This window comes from Mesocricetus auratus, unplaced genomic scaffold, assembly GCF_017639785.1.
Source record: "Mesocricetus auratus isolate SY011 unplaced genomic scaffold, BCM_Maur_2.0 Super-Scaffold_4256, whole genome shotgun sequence".
NCBI classification, from domain to species: domain Eukaryota; kingdom Metazoa; phylum Chordata; class Mammalia; order Rodentia; family Cricetidae; genus Mesocricetus; species Mesocricetus auratus.
The window spans coordinates 71,617,592-71,631,393 of NW_024429182.1; the positions used below are offsets into that span (position 1 = coordinate 71,617,592).

At 50.0% G+C, this 13,802-nt stretch overlaps 1 protein-coding gene and 1 pseudogene across 1 annotated transcript; one reads left to right on the forward strand and one right to left on the reverse strand.

Moving 5' to 3' along the window:
- Positions 1 to 2,497: 2,497 nt before the first annotated feature.
- On the forward strand, positions 2,498 to 6,443 carry Bcl7c (BAF chromatin remodeling complex subunit BCL7C). Its single transcript, XM_005064351.4, is given in 8 exon segments — positions 2,498 to 2,950; positions 3,415 to 3,493; positions 3,802 to 3,910; positions 3,992 to 4,153; positions 5,597 to 5,631; positions 5,633 to 5,683; positions 6,244 to 6,327; positions 6,330 to 6,443. Coding segments are annotated over 8 exon segments (654 nt in total). The 5' UTR covers positions 2,498 to 2,858; the 3' UTR covers positions 6,372 to 6,443.
- Positions 6,444 to 12,720: 6,277 nt separating this feature from the next.
- Positions 12,721 to 12,957, reverse strand: LOC101827197 (annotated as a pseudogene).
- Positions 12,958 to 13,802: the final 845 nt, after the last annotated feature.

Here is a 13,802-nt window from a genome sequence, read left to right on the forward strand (position 1 = left end):
ACAGCAGACATGTCCTATCTACTGATGGTCAGCTTCAAATAAAATAAAATCAATCAAGATGCTTTCAGTTTCTTTCCTTTTTATTTGGGGGGGGGCATATGTGCATCTGAGTGCAGTTGCTAGAGGAAGCCAGAAGAGGGCATTCAATCCCCTGGAGCAGTGCAACAAGGGGTGCTGGAGACCAAACTAGGGTCCTCTGGAAAATCAATAAGGGCTCTTCACCACTGAGCCTTCTCTCTAGCCCCTTCTTCCTTCCTTCTTTCCTCTCTCCATTCCTCCTTTCCTCCCTCCCTTCCTTCCTCCCTCTCTTCCTCCCTCCCTCCTTTCCTTCCCTTTCCTTCCTTCCTTTCTTCAGTTTTTCGAGACAGGGTTTCATGGTGTGTAGCCCTGGCTGTCCTGGAACTCACTCTGTAGTCCAGGCTGGCCTTGAAATCACAGGGATCACCTGTGGTATGCACCACCAATGCCTGGCCAGAGTTACTTTTTTTAAAGGAAAAAAAAAAAAAACCTCTACATCTATTTTGCATATGTATTGATGTTTAAGGTGTGTAGAAATGAGAGAACTATCAGAAGTGGCCTCTCCTCTTTTACCACATGGGGTTCAAGTTATTAAACTCAGGTCAGCAGGCTTGGTGTTAAGTGCCTTATTCACACTGGGTGTTGGTAGTGCATACCTTTAATCCCAGCACTCGGGAGGCAGAGGCAGGTGGATGTCTGTGAGTTTAAGACAAGCCTGGTCTACTGAGCGAGTTCTAGGACAGGCTGAAAAAAAATACAGAGAAACCCTGTCTCGAAAAACAAAACAAAAATAAAAAAGGGCCTTATTTACTGAGCCATCTTGCCAACCTTCATTTTTTTCTTTTTTTGTTTTTTTAAGACAGGGTTCCTCTGTATTGTTTTGGAGGCTGTCCTGGAACTCTCTCTGTAGACCATGCTGGCCTCAAACTCACAGAGAAATCGCCTGCCTCTGCCTCCTGAGTGCTGGGATTAAAGGCGTGCACCACAACCGCCCGGTGCCAGACTTCATTTTAAGAAAACTTTTAGCAAACTATAATATGCAAAAGAAAAATTACACATGCAATAAATGTATATCCAGGCAGACTAAATAACAGGGTGTGTGACAAGCTCCCAGAAACTCCTTCTTCCTCTCAGGCCCAAGGGTGCTCCCAGTCCTTACCCCTCACACCGTAAATGTATTTGTTTTCTGAACTTATATGGTAGAACTACCTAATGCATGCTGTCACATCTGGCTTCTTTTATCCAAGACTCATCCCCACTGTTGGCATAGCAGGACTTTGGTCATTCTGGTTGTTGTGACTGTGTCCATGGTATAAACAGGTTAACTGGTTTTTCATTCCATTCTGTTGAGGAGTTGCTCCCAGGTTGGTGTTATTGTAAAAAGAGATACAAACTTTCCAGTACACATGTCCAGTACACAGAAGCATTTTGTCCTAGTGAGGTTTCTATTGCTGATAAACAGCATGATCAAAAGCAATGTAGGACCGGGCGTTGGTGGCACATGCCTTTAATCCCAGCACTTGGGAGGCAGAGGCAGGCGGATCTCTGTGAGTTCGAGGCCAGCCTGGTCTAACAGAGCGAGTTCCAGGACAGCCTCCAAAGCAATACAGAGAAACCCTGTCATGAAAAACCAAAAACCAAACCAAAACAAACAAACAACAACAACAACAATAACAAAAAACCCCAAAAACCAAAAGCAACGTAGGGAGGCAAGAGTTCATTTCAGCTTAGTTACAGTCCATCATGAAGGGAAGTCAGGGCAGGAACTCAAAGCAGGAACCTGGAAGAAGGAACCCAAGCTCACGCGCGCGGTGGTGTGGGGGAACTTGAAGGAACGCTGCTTACTGATTTGCTCCCCATGGCTTTCTCCGTCTGCTTTCTTACTGTACCCAGGACCCGTTCGCTCAGCGGTGGCATCGCCTACAGTGGTCTAGGCTCTCCCACATCAATTATTAATCAAGAGTATGCCCCACAAACTTAGCTATGGGGCAACGTGATGGAGTCATTTTCTCAATCAGGGTTCCTTCATCCCAGATGACCCTGGCTTACTTATGTCGAGTACACAAAAAACTAGACAGCACCCATTTCTTCGGTTGGGAATTGCTGGGAGACCGGGTCGGCACAAGTTTAGCTTCACTGGAAAACTGTCAGTTTTCCAAAGTATCTCTACAATTGCACTCCCTGATTGAAGGAATGCCGAGTTGTTCTGCCACCTCATTTGTCTTTTTCACTTCCGCCCTTCTGGCTGAGGAGGCCGCTCCCACTCGAAAGTCAGCCACGCACTTGGCACTGTTAATGAGACTTGAATGAATGGATGAACAAGTTAAGTTGGGCAGCGTAGAACCAAACAGCCTGGAGAGGGCAGACGCACGCACACACAGCATTTCAGGGACGCCCACCCGCCGCGGACGCACACCAGGACAGTCCCTCTCGCGCACCCCTGTGCCCACGTGGCCGGAACGCACCGCCTCGCTCGGGCCGCGCGCGTCCAGCCGCACAGCTGCCCCCCAGCTCTCCCTCTCCGCGGCGGGCAGAGGGCGCTGTGCGTCCGTGCGCCCCGAGGGGCGGGCCCGGGCCGGGGCGGGGCTGGCCGGGCTTCCAGGCCGGGGCTCTAGCCGCCCGCACCGCCCGGGCCGCTCCGGGGACGGGCCGGGGCGGGGCGCGGTCGCAGGAAGCCAGGCGGGGACGCGCGGAGGCGTTGGGGAGCGAGGGAGGGCGCGGCTAACTCCCGGAGGGACGGCAGGCCGAAAGAGCGGCGCCGGGGCCTGGCGTGCAGCCTGAGATCGCCGGACCGCAGGCCGTCCCACCACGGGCTCAGTCCCGGCCCCAGCCCCGCCAGCATGGCCGGCCGGACCGTGCGGGCCGAGACCCGGAGCCGGGCCAAAGATGACATCAAGAAGGTGATGGCGACCATCGAGAAGGTCCGGAGATGGTGAGCGCTGCCCCTGGGCCAGGGACACAGCCAAGCCACCTCCTCCAAAAGCGTCCGCCCTTTCCTGGCCAGCTGCCCCCGCCCACCAGCTGAGCTCTGAATCGACTGGGCTCCCCCTTTCCCTGGCAATTCCCAGAGGTCTACAAAGCGTGGTCCGGAGTGGTGCTTTCCCAGAGCGGGAGCCCTCATCTATGCCCCGCCCCCTGACGCTTTGACACTCTTGCAAGCTCGGCCCCGGGTCTTCTTTGCCAGAGTCCCTGGCCAGGCCTTGGTGGCGCCCTGCTGAGTGCTCCAGGTGTCTGCAGAACCGCAGCTCTAAGTTATATCCGTCTATGTCCTGGGCTTTGCAGGGCTCTTTCTGCTTCTATGCCCTGTTAGCAAAGCTTCCCTTACCCTAGCACATCTCCTGGCTATACGGGCCTCAACCTTGGACCTCCCTGACACAGTCTCCTGCCCTCTCACAGGGAGAAGCGCTGGGTGACTGTGGGTGACACTTCCCTTCGAATCTTCAAGTGGGTTCCTGTGGTGGATCCCCAGGAGGAGGTGAGCAAGCCCAACCCCCAACAGACCTTGCATCTGTGCAACCTCAGGCAATTTCCCTCCCTACCTTGGCCTCCACCTTAAGTCGATTGGATTCTCCAGTGTGGAACTCAGGCAGATGGTAACGATTATTAGCACACACACACACACACACACACACTAATGCCCCCTCCCCCCAGTTCAAGACCTAACTCAGCCTACAGAACCTGAGACAGCTGCTCTTGCTTCCCTGAGTCCAGATTTCCTTAGTTATATTGAGATTTGTAAGCACTCAACCTTACCTTACCTTACCTTACCATTCTAACCCTCAGGAGAGGCGTCGGGCAGGAGGCGGGGCAGAGAGATCCCGTGGCCGGGAGAGACGGGGCAGGGGCACCAGTCCCAGAGGGGGTGGCCCCCTCATCCTGTTGGATCTCAATGGTATGTACAGACCCTGGAATGGGGAGGAAAGGAAGCTACTGGGGGCCCTCTAGCCAACCAACTCGGCTTTTGCTTCAGCAGATGAGAACAGCAACCAGAGTTTCCATTCAGAAGGCTCACTGCAGAAAGGCACTGAGCCCAGCCCCGGGGGGACTCCTCAGCCCAGCCGTCCTGGGTCCCCGACTGGACCCCCAGAAGCTATTACAGAGGATACTCAGCCCCCACAGTTGGGCCAAGAGAGAGGTAGGACCAGATGGCTCTCAGGAGCACAATCTTCAAAGTTGAACCCACCATCTCGTCCTTGTACCTACGCCATGTCCTTTCTCCCCATCCTGCCCTGCCTCCCGGCCCCCAACCTTCCCAGACCCTGGCAGAAAGGACATAATCGAGCTGCTGTCTCAGTCCTCTGGCTTCTTAGATTTGTAGGCAGCAGTCACCATCTGAACTTTGTATGCAGATTTGTTTCTTTGCCTGCTTATTGTCGTTTCCTGTTACCATCTCATGCCAGCCATGCCTGTAACATCCTGTTCTGTGGGATACATAATAGATGTCCAGTAAATACTTCGTGGGGAATAAGTAATTCTGATGATCAGAGTGATTAATAGCAGAGTAACAGCTAGCAAAGCCCCTTCCCCGGTAGGTGTTCTGAGCACTTCAACGTTTGTTTTTTGTTTTCTCGTTTAATCTTCACTGTCACTTTATGGGAGGATGATCCTATTACGATTGCTCTTTATACACGAGGAGCCCGTCATCCAGAGAAAGATGTCCAGACTCACAGAGCCAGTGAGTCAACACCTTGGGCCTGAGCCCTCTTCAGCCTCTCTGTCTTCATATAGTCGGTCCCTTGTCTGGTCAGTACTGCTTCCCAAGTTCAGCTGATTTCTGTGCCTCGGGCCCTGCCTCCTCATTTCCCACCTGTATCTGCTCTGGCTTCCCTGCCTGTCCCTGGTGGCCTCCACACAGCTGCAGAACGCTTTTTCCTAAAGCACAAATTCAAAATGATTATCTCCTGCCTCCTCTCCTTCAGTGGCTCCGTATGGCCTTTGGTTCTTCAGTTTGATACGGGGCCTTCACAAACTGTCACCACCGAAATCGTTCCCCCAACAAGAACACCATGACATGAGCGGGCCTCAGGACCATGTCTGGATTGTTCCAGATACCTTTACTAATGTAAAATGATAGGACAGGGGATGCAGCTCAGTGTAGAATGTTTGTCTAACATCCCCATTTCTAATACTGTAAAAATGAAGGAATGAAAATGCTAGCTAACACTTACTGAGCACATACTATGTACTAAGGACTTTACAGGTTTTGCTTCATTTCATCCTCATAGCCGTCTCTTGTGGTATTACTGTCACTATTCCCATTCTGCAGGTGATTTAGTTGAGGCTCAGAGAAATAGTTTGCCTAAGGCCAGGATTCAGCTTTAGTACAACATAGAAACTGTGGTCACTAAGCGCTAGTTTCCCTCTGCCTAAATTCTGCTCTGCCTCTGCTTGTCTCCTGGCTCACTTCCTACCAACAAAATCCAACCTGAATCTTCCTCCCTGGGCATCTTGGTGCCTCTCTGGCTCCCACAGTGTTGTCTTGTGTGATTGGTGCCTGCCCAGTTCTTCTGCCCACCCCTGCCTGTTCTCCCAGCACAGAGTGGCTGCTCAGGCGATGTCTGTTCATTTGACATTCCAGACCCAGGGGGCACACCCGCAGGCGGTACTGATGACCCCCCCGAAGCTGACCAAGGAGGAGCCTGTTCCAGAATTGCTGGAAGCTGAGGTGAGAGAGGCCAGAGGCTGGACTCTGAACTTGTGGGGAATGGGACTGGGGGCTGCATTCTAGGGTCCAGGAGGGAGATGTGAGCCTCAAACTCACCGAAAGGTTTAGTCGAGGTTGGATTCTTGGGTGAAGAGGAGTGTTTTAGAGACATTGTCCTGAGGGCTGGATCACAGCTGCTTTAGGAGCATGGAGAGCCTGAAATGATCTTGGTGCTCGCTCCTCTAAGGATTAGAGAACAAAAGTTTAGACTCAGAGCAGCATGGTGCTGCTCCACGTCCTCAGCCTGCACAAAGAGCTTGGGTCCCCTACATCACACAGACACACATCCTGAGCTGTCAAGTCAGCTAACACATTGCCTTGCCTTTCCCTGCAAGGACTACCTTGATTCACTTTCCAGAAAAATCCAGTTCTTTCCCCCAAACAGCATTGCCATTGTTTTTGGTCCCTTGGTCCTGGGCCAGACTCTGGATCCCCAGGGAAATAGAGTGGAAAAGGCAGAGGCTAGGAGGCTGTACCCCGGGTCAGAGTGGAGCTCACACCTGTCCGCCCTTCCTCTTCAGGCCCCTGAAGCTTACCCTGTCTTTGAGCCAGTGCCACCTGTCCCTGAGGCAGCCCAGGGTGACACAGAGGACTCGGAGGGCGCCCCCCCCCACTCAAGCGCATCTGTGCAAATGCCCCTGACCCCTGAGAAGCTGCCTGCCTCCTGTCCTGTTGCTCCAAGGGCCCCTTTGGCTTTTTATAAATAAAGACCCTTTTGTAATTTTGTGTCATGTCATTTCCCTGTCAAGGCTGGGGAGGGTCTTTGGAGACAGTTTTGGCTCATGCTCTATTCCTCAGACGGGGTCACCAGGGCTCTGAGATGACACCATGTGAATGAGCGTGTAGATGAGCAGTGAGGGCCTGAGCCACGACCCCGCCTCCCACCCTGCCCTTCTTCACCGACTTTTACCCTCCCCGGGCCCGGCAGATACTGCAACTCCCGTTTCACTTACAGAAACACAGGCCCAGAGCGGTAGAGGCTTGCAAGGACCCAGCTCCTTCCCTGCCCTCAGGAGGCTACAGCATGTGTCTCCAGCTGAACCATCCCTTCCGAGTGAAACTCTAGGCCACACTTCTGTGCTGAGTCCTCTTGTCTCTTGTGCGGTTGTCACCTCCTCCTAGATGCCTTCCCGGATTCCAGACTCTATCAGCATCATCTCCTTTGAGCTTCCTTCCATTTGTCTCAGCATTTATCTGGATGTTTGGAGACCATGAGTCTGTATTTCTGTCTTTTAAACTGCAGGCATCTCAAGGACAGAACTAGATTCCCAGCCTGACCCTACTTAACACTGGGAGCACAGTAAGCCTAGCAAATGCTTCATGAATGAATGAGTAAATGAACAGGGCAGGGCATGGTGGCACACGCTTGTAATCCCAGTACCCAGGAGGCTGAGGCAGGAGGATTGTGAGTTCCTCTGTCACTATCTGTGTGGCCCTAGAAAGGTTGTTTCTACTCTCTGACTCTTTGCTCACTGGACTAATGGGGTAATAATTAGGCCTCACCCCCCCTCCCCCACGCCCACCCCAGCCAGTGCCCAGTGAGAAACTTCCCTCAATCTGTACTTCTCAGAGAAGCAGGGTCAGGTGAGGTAGCCCTGTTTTAATTTTTAACAAAAGGAGGGACTGAGGTTTAGGAAGGAATCATTTAAAAATGTCAGTGTCTGCTGTAGTGACGGGGGAGCCAGGGCTGGCTAGGCAGGCCTTTGCCGGGTTATGACTGTGTGTGTTCCTATTGCTGTAGAAACAAATGGACTGGCCTAGTGCTCCACAGACTCACGATGACGTCACCATTCTGAAGGCCACAAGTCTAGAATCTGTCGCTGGGCCAGGCAGGGCATCTGCAGGGCTGGCTCCTGGAGCAAGCTGTCTGGGGGATTCTTCTGGCCTGTCCAGCTTCTACAAGCTGCTTGCGTTCAGGAATGGATTCAAACTGTGGCTTGTCCTCTCTCGATCCCGCCTAATCTCTCTGCCTTTCTGATTTTACCATTGCATCTCTTTAACTGGCCTTCCTGCTGCTTGTGTGCCCCCCCCCCGTTATCAATCATACAGGCCTTCCTAGGAATACAGGGTCATCCCGCCATCTTGGTATTTAGTCCCTCTGAAAATCCCATTGTCAGTAAAGTAACATGCTCACATGCTGGGGTTTAGGATATGCACATCTCTGGAAAGTCAGTAATCAGTATGCCCACATGTGGTAACCTCAGCACTTTCCCAGGTGAGTGAGTCATCTTAGTGACACTATGCAGTAATGTAAATGCTCTGCAAACTGTAAAGCGCCTTGTATGGCTTAGCAGTTCTGGCCTTGAATTCTGGGTTTGAATTTCACCAGATGATTTCACTTTCTTAATTTTATGTGTATGAGTGTTTTGCCTGCAACTATGCCTATCACTATGTGTGTGCAGCGCCTGAGGCGACTGGAAGAGGGTGATAGATCTCCTGAAACTAGAGTTATAGCTTTTAGCTGCCATGTGGGTGCTGGGAATCTTGGGTCCTCTGGAAGAGCAACCAGTGCTCTTAACTGCTGAGCCTTCTCTGTAGCCCCATTTTTAAAAGTTATTATGTATAGAGGTGTGTTTGTGTGTGTGTCTGCATGTGGGTATGTGCACATGAGTGCAGGTGCCCTCGGAAGTCAGAGGTGTTGAATGCCCTGGGCTGAAGTTATAGACGATTATCTCTACCTCCCCTCTAGGAGCCTTCGAGGCCTTGAGTCTGGTTATAGGCCCAGAAGCAACTTGGTGGCTCTGGAGGACAGTGTTCTCTTGCCTGGCATTTCTTTCAGGGGAAGGGTTAACAGACAGTGAAGGATTGATTTTCTCAGGCAAAGGCAGAAAAGGCAGCCTTTCCAGAAGGGAGATGGGGGCAGGACTGCATCTTCGGGTGAGATAAACCCTTGGGTCTCTGACGGTAGGGTCCTCTCCACCTCTCCATTTGGAAGTCACAGGATCCCTGGCTTTACCAACTAATGTCCTTACCTTGACCTCTGACACCTTCCAAGGCTTGGGCTTGCTTGCATGTTTGTTGTAATTCAGCTAATCTTACAATGAGGGCTTTGTTGTGATTTTCTGCAACTTGAGCTCTGTGGCTGTTGGAGAGATTTTCTTCCAGGGCACACTTAGAAACCTTTAGACTGATTACAGGCATCTGGAGCTGGTCAGTTTATCACTGAGTTCATTGTTTTCCTTCACCATATTCTGAGATGCTGGAAGTTGGCCAGTTTCATCGTGAAACTCTTTTTTTTTTTTCCTCCACAAGACAGGGTTTCTCTGTGGCTTTGGAGGCTGTTCTAGAACTCACTCTGTAGACCAGGCTGGTCTTTAACTTACAAAGATCCACCTGCCTCTGCCTCCTGAGTGCTGGGATTAAAGGAGTGCACCACAATGCCCAGCTCAACCTCACAATTTTATTCAGTTGGCTCATCTGAAAGTAATTGGTGCACCGGAAATGAAGGAGGTGGGGGAAAGGAGTCACTGCTCCAAGCACTGGTCACTGCTCCAGGCCATCAAATCCCTAGACTAGGGTAGTAGGCTTTTATGTAAACAAAGGTTTTACTGGGTAGAAAAGAGTAAAACAATTTGCATAAAAGTCTTACATGGAGAGAGAAATTGAAAATATTTTAATTCCTTGTCCTAAACACAAGTTTTATAGTAGTTGATAGAGAAGACTCACATTTGATATTTCTTACACTCAACTGTACACTATATATAGAATCACTTAATTCCTTGCTTTTCACAATTAGGTGAATCAGGATAATCAAATAATTTGTCCCAATAAGTTTGTCAGATAGTTCATAAAAGGGTTTTTACTGCTCTTCATGCTTCTAGGAGAGGCTTCAATAACTCAGCAAATTAGAAAACTTGTTCCAGATACTTTTTTTTTTTTTTTTTTTGGTTTTACAAGACAGGGTTTCTCTGTATTGTTTTGGAGGCTGTCGGTCCAGCCCGGCCTCGAACTCACAGAAATCCGCCTGCCTCTGCCTCCCGAGTGCTGGGATTAAAGGTGTGCACCACCACCACCCGGCTGTTCCAGATACTTAAAGAAAAATTCATCCTTATACTTCTGTTGCTCTAGAAGCAACTGCTCCTGGTACCACAATCTGTATTGGTCGGGGTTCTCTAGAGGAACAGAACTTATTATAGATGGACAAGTATATGTAAAGGGAGTTTATTACAATACAATGGCTTCCAGGGTGTGGTCTGGCTAGTCCAACAATGGCTGTCTCTTGACCGAAAAGTCCAAGAGTCCAATGGTTGGCAACCTATGATGCTGGATGTCTCAGCTGGTCTCCAGTACACATTGGAATCCCAAAGAAGGTTCTGATACCAGTGAAGGAATGAACTTGCCAGGTAGAGTGAGGGCAAGAAGCAAAACTTCCTTCTTCTGTTAGACTGCCACCAGAAGGTTTGACCTTGATTTACCGTAGGTCTTCCCGCTTCAAATCCAGGGAAGAAAACCTGTCTCGTGTCCCTGCTTGGGTTTTGTTAGCTCCAATTGTAGTCACTTTAACAGAAACAGCCCCACAGTAGTCTAGCGTGTGGACCTCAAGTCTCCATCTTCCCAGTCTTGGGTCACAGGCACTCGGAGGGTTGAACCTGGGGGTGTGTGGGTGCTAACCCAGCTCTCCACCACTGAGCACGTCCTCACCCTTGCCCTACTTTCAAGGAAAGTGCTGCCGCAGCTTCCTGACCGTTTCTTGCTTCACTCTGGTCCCCTGGTGCCCGGGCTCCTCTGCTGTGCAGTGGGCAGCCCTTCACAAGCCTACAGCTAGCCATGGCGCCGCCCGCCAAGCCTTCTTGTCTGGCTCCTTCCATGCAGGATGTGGCCTCTACTGCTGCGCACCATCAGCTGCTTCCCCAGATGCCCTGAGTGATGGTCTCCCCTCTAAAACTTCACTTCCTGTGTCCCCTATGTCACAACCCCCTCCTCCCCGTCACCTGTCAGGTTCCTCTTGTCTCTCAAACTTCGGCTTCACAGTAGTGGTGTCATCTTGCCTCTTTGACCTTCCATAGTGGAACTTTCCCTAGCTCTGAGGGCCTAGCATAGGTATGGTCAGCCTGAGACTCAGCAACTCCATGAGTGCAGATGAATTCCCTGGATTAGTGACGAGGAGTTATGGTGTGCTCACTGTTTGCTGGGCACTCTTCTGGGCTCTGGGGATATAACTCTAACAAACACTGCCTTCAGGAAGCTTGTCCAGGGGATAATGGGGCCCCTTATCAGGAAGCCAGAAAGACACTCATAGTCCCACAAGGAAGAGATGCTTGGACAAATGCATGTTGGGCATTTTCATTGTTGTGTGACATTGTAGAGTGCGTGAACACAAAGTGAGAAAACTCTAATGTCCCCAGGTGATATAGTCTTATTTGAGATGGTCTTATATGCTGCTTGTTGCCCACGGGAGCATCTTTGTGTGGCTTGTAAGGGCACTTTGGGAAAATTCTGCAGAGATGGGAGAAAGAACCAGTTGCAGTTTTAATTAGAGAGGTCAGAAGAGGCGCTGGGGCGATGTTGAAGAAAACCTTGGAAGACAGGAGGCTATAAGCATGTGAGAGTCTGTGCAGAGGGAGTGGCCAGTGTGAAAGCCCTGACTAGGGCGTGCCTGGCAACAAGGCCGGGTTGCTGGAGCTGAAGGGAGGAGAGGACATGACTTGTGAGTTCATGTGGGGACAGCCTCACGGCAGGGCAAGTACACAATCTAGCGCTCAGATGACATGTATGTGTTGAGCATGTGAGCTCGCATGCACTTGTACTGCTTACAGCAGTGGAGACCAGAGGGCAGCTTGAAGGAGCTGGTCCTCCTTCCACCATGTGGTTACCCAGGACGGAACTCAGGTGTTGAGACAACACCAGCCCTACATCTGATTGTCTCTGTCTGTGTGTCTGTGTACACATGCCACAGTATGCAAGTAAAGGTCAGAGGACAACTTTCGGGGGTGTCCTTCCACCACAGGGGTCCTGGGGATAGTACTCAGGTCCTTAGGCTTAGAGCAGCAATCTCAGCCTTCCCAATGCTGCCACCCTTTAATGCAGTTCCTCATGTTGTGGTGACCCCAACCAGAAAACTATTGTTGTTGCTACTCAATAACTGTAATTTTGCTGCTCTTATGAATCATAATGTGAATGTCTGCATTTTCTCATGGTCTTAAGGGACCCTGTGAAAGGGTTGTTCACTCCTAAAGGGATCTCACCCTACAGGTTGAGAAATGCTGCTTAGGGGTGGATGCCTTTATCTACTGAGCCCTCTTGCCAGCCTAATCAATTTTTATTAAACCACACAGTGATCTACTACTATTCTGCTTTGAAGCCTTCATGACTCCCCAAGCCCTGAACCTGAATTCTAAGCAATACTAAGTGCTCCAACTTTTAGGCCTATGGACATGATTTGCTGGGTTTACATAACCTTGACTGGGTTGAGAACATTGAAAAATCTGGACTCCTGGCTGCCCTTGAAAGTAGAAATTCTGAAACACAAGTGTGCCTCCCAGAGTGCTTATGGCTCAGAGTGTAGGAATACTGCTAACTCCTATGTGGACGAAGCTTACGGCTCAGAGTGTAGGAATACTGCTAACTCCTATGTGGACGAAGCTTACGGCTCAGAGTGTAGGAATACTGCTAACTCCTATGTGGACGAAGCTTGGGCTGCTAACTCTTACTCTTCTAATGTTGGCCCTTTGTGTGGCCTCACTGTGGTCCATATGCCTCACCCCTCACTTAGTTCTAGTAATAGCTCACTGTAGTTGTTTGTTTTACTCTTTTTACCTTTACTCTTTGTTCTTTGCCTCCACCCAGCTCCCAAATAAGTCACACGGGGAGTCTGTTTCTTACTTACGAGTGAATGCCCAGCCCAAGCGTGGCTTGTTTCTTTTCCTTTCCTTTCCTTTCCTTTCCTTTCCTTTCCTTTCCTTTCCTTTCCTTTCCTTTCCTTTCCTTTCCTTTCCTTTCCTTTCCTTTCCTTTTGCTTTTCTTTTTCTTTTTTTTTTGAAGGTCTTCTTTTTTTATTCTTTATGTACAAAGATTAGCATGATGTTTCACTGGGTAGACAGTCTTGAATAATCCATTCAAGGTTGCTTAGTCCAACTTAATGAAGCCTATGTCCTTCGTGTACTGACGGAAGCACTGATGGCACATGTTCAGCCCGTATTTCCGGATCAGGCCATGGTGGTTAGAGCAGACGTGGCAAGAGCGCGAGCCCTGGCCGAACTTCGAGGGTGACTCCAGTAGAGCGGCTGTTGACCCATCTTGCCTTCAGCCAGCCCAAGAGGAGAAAGGTTTTGTTTTGTTTTTCAAGACAGGGTTTCTCTGTGGCTTTGGAGGCTGTCCTGGAACTCACTCTGTAGACCAGGCTGGCCTCGATCTCACAAAGATCCTCCTGCCTCTACCTCCCGAGTGCTGGGATTAAAGGCGTGTGCCACCAAGGCCCCGCTCCTAGCTAGCTTTTTTTTTTTTTTTTTTTTTTTTTTGGTTTTACAAGACAGGGTTTCTCTGTATTGTTTTGGAGGCTGTTGGTCCAGCCCGGCCTCGAACTCACAGAGATCCACCTGCCTCTGCCTCTCGAGTGCTGGGATTAAAGGCATGTGCCACCACCGCCCGGCTCCTAGCTAGCTTTTTAAAACTTAAATTATCCTGTCTATCTTTTACCTCTGGGCTTTTATCTTTCTCCATTTCTGTTTACCTGTCTTTACTTATTCCTCTGTGGCTGGCTGTGTAACTGGGTGGCTGGTCCCTGAGTCCTCCTCCTCCTCTTGCTCCCAGATCTTTTCTCTTTTTCTTCTACTTATTCTCTCTGCCTGCCAGCCTCGCCTATCCTTTCTCCTGCCTTGCTATTGGCTGTTCAGCTCTTTATTAGACCAGGTATTTTAGACAGTCAAAGTATCAGAGCTTTACAGAATTAAGCAAATGCAACTTAAAAGAATGGAACACATCTTTACATCATTAAACAAATGTTTCATAGCATGAATAAATGTAACATCTTAAATTAATATCCTACAACAGCTCATTGCCCTGTAGCCATTCAGGTACCATGTTGCCATTTTACCCTTGTCTTTACCTATAGTGCTCACCCACCAAGTTCTTCAGCATGGCA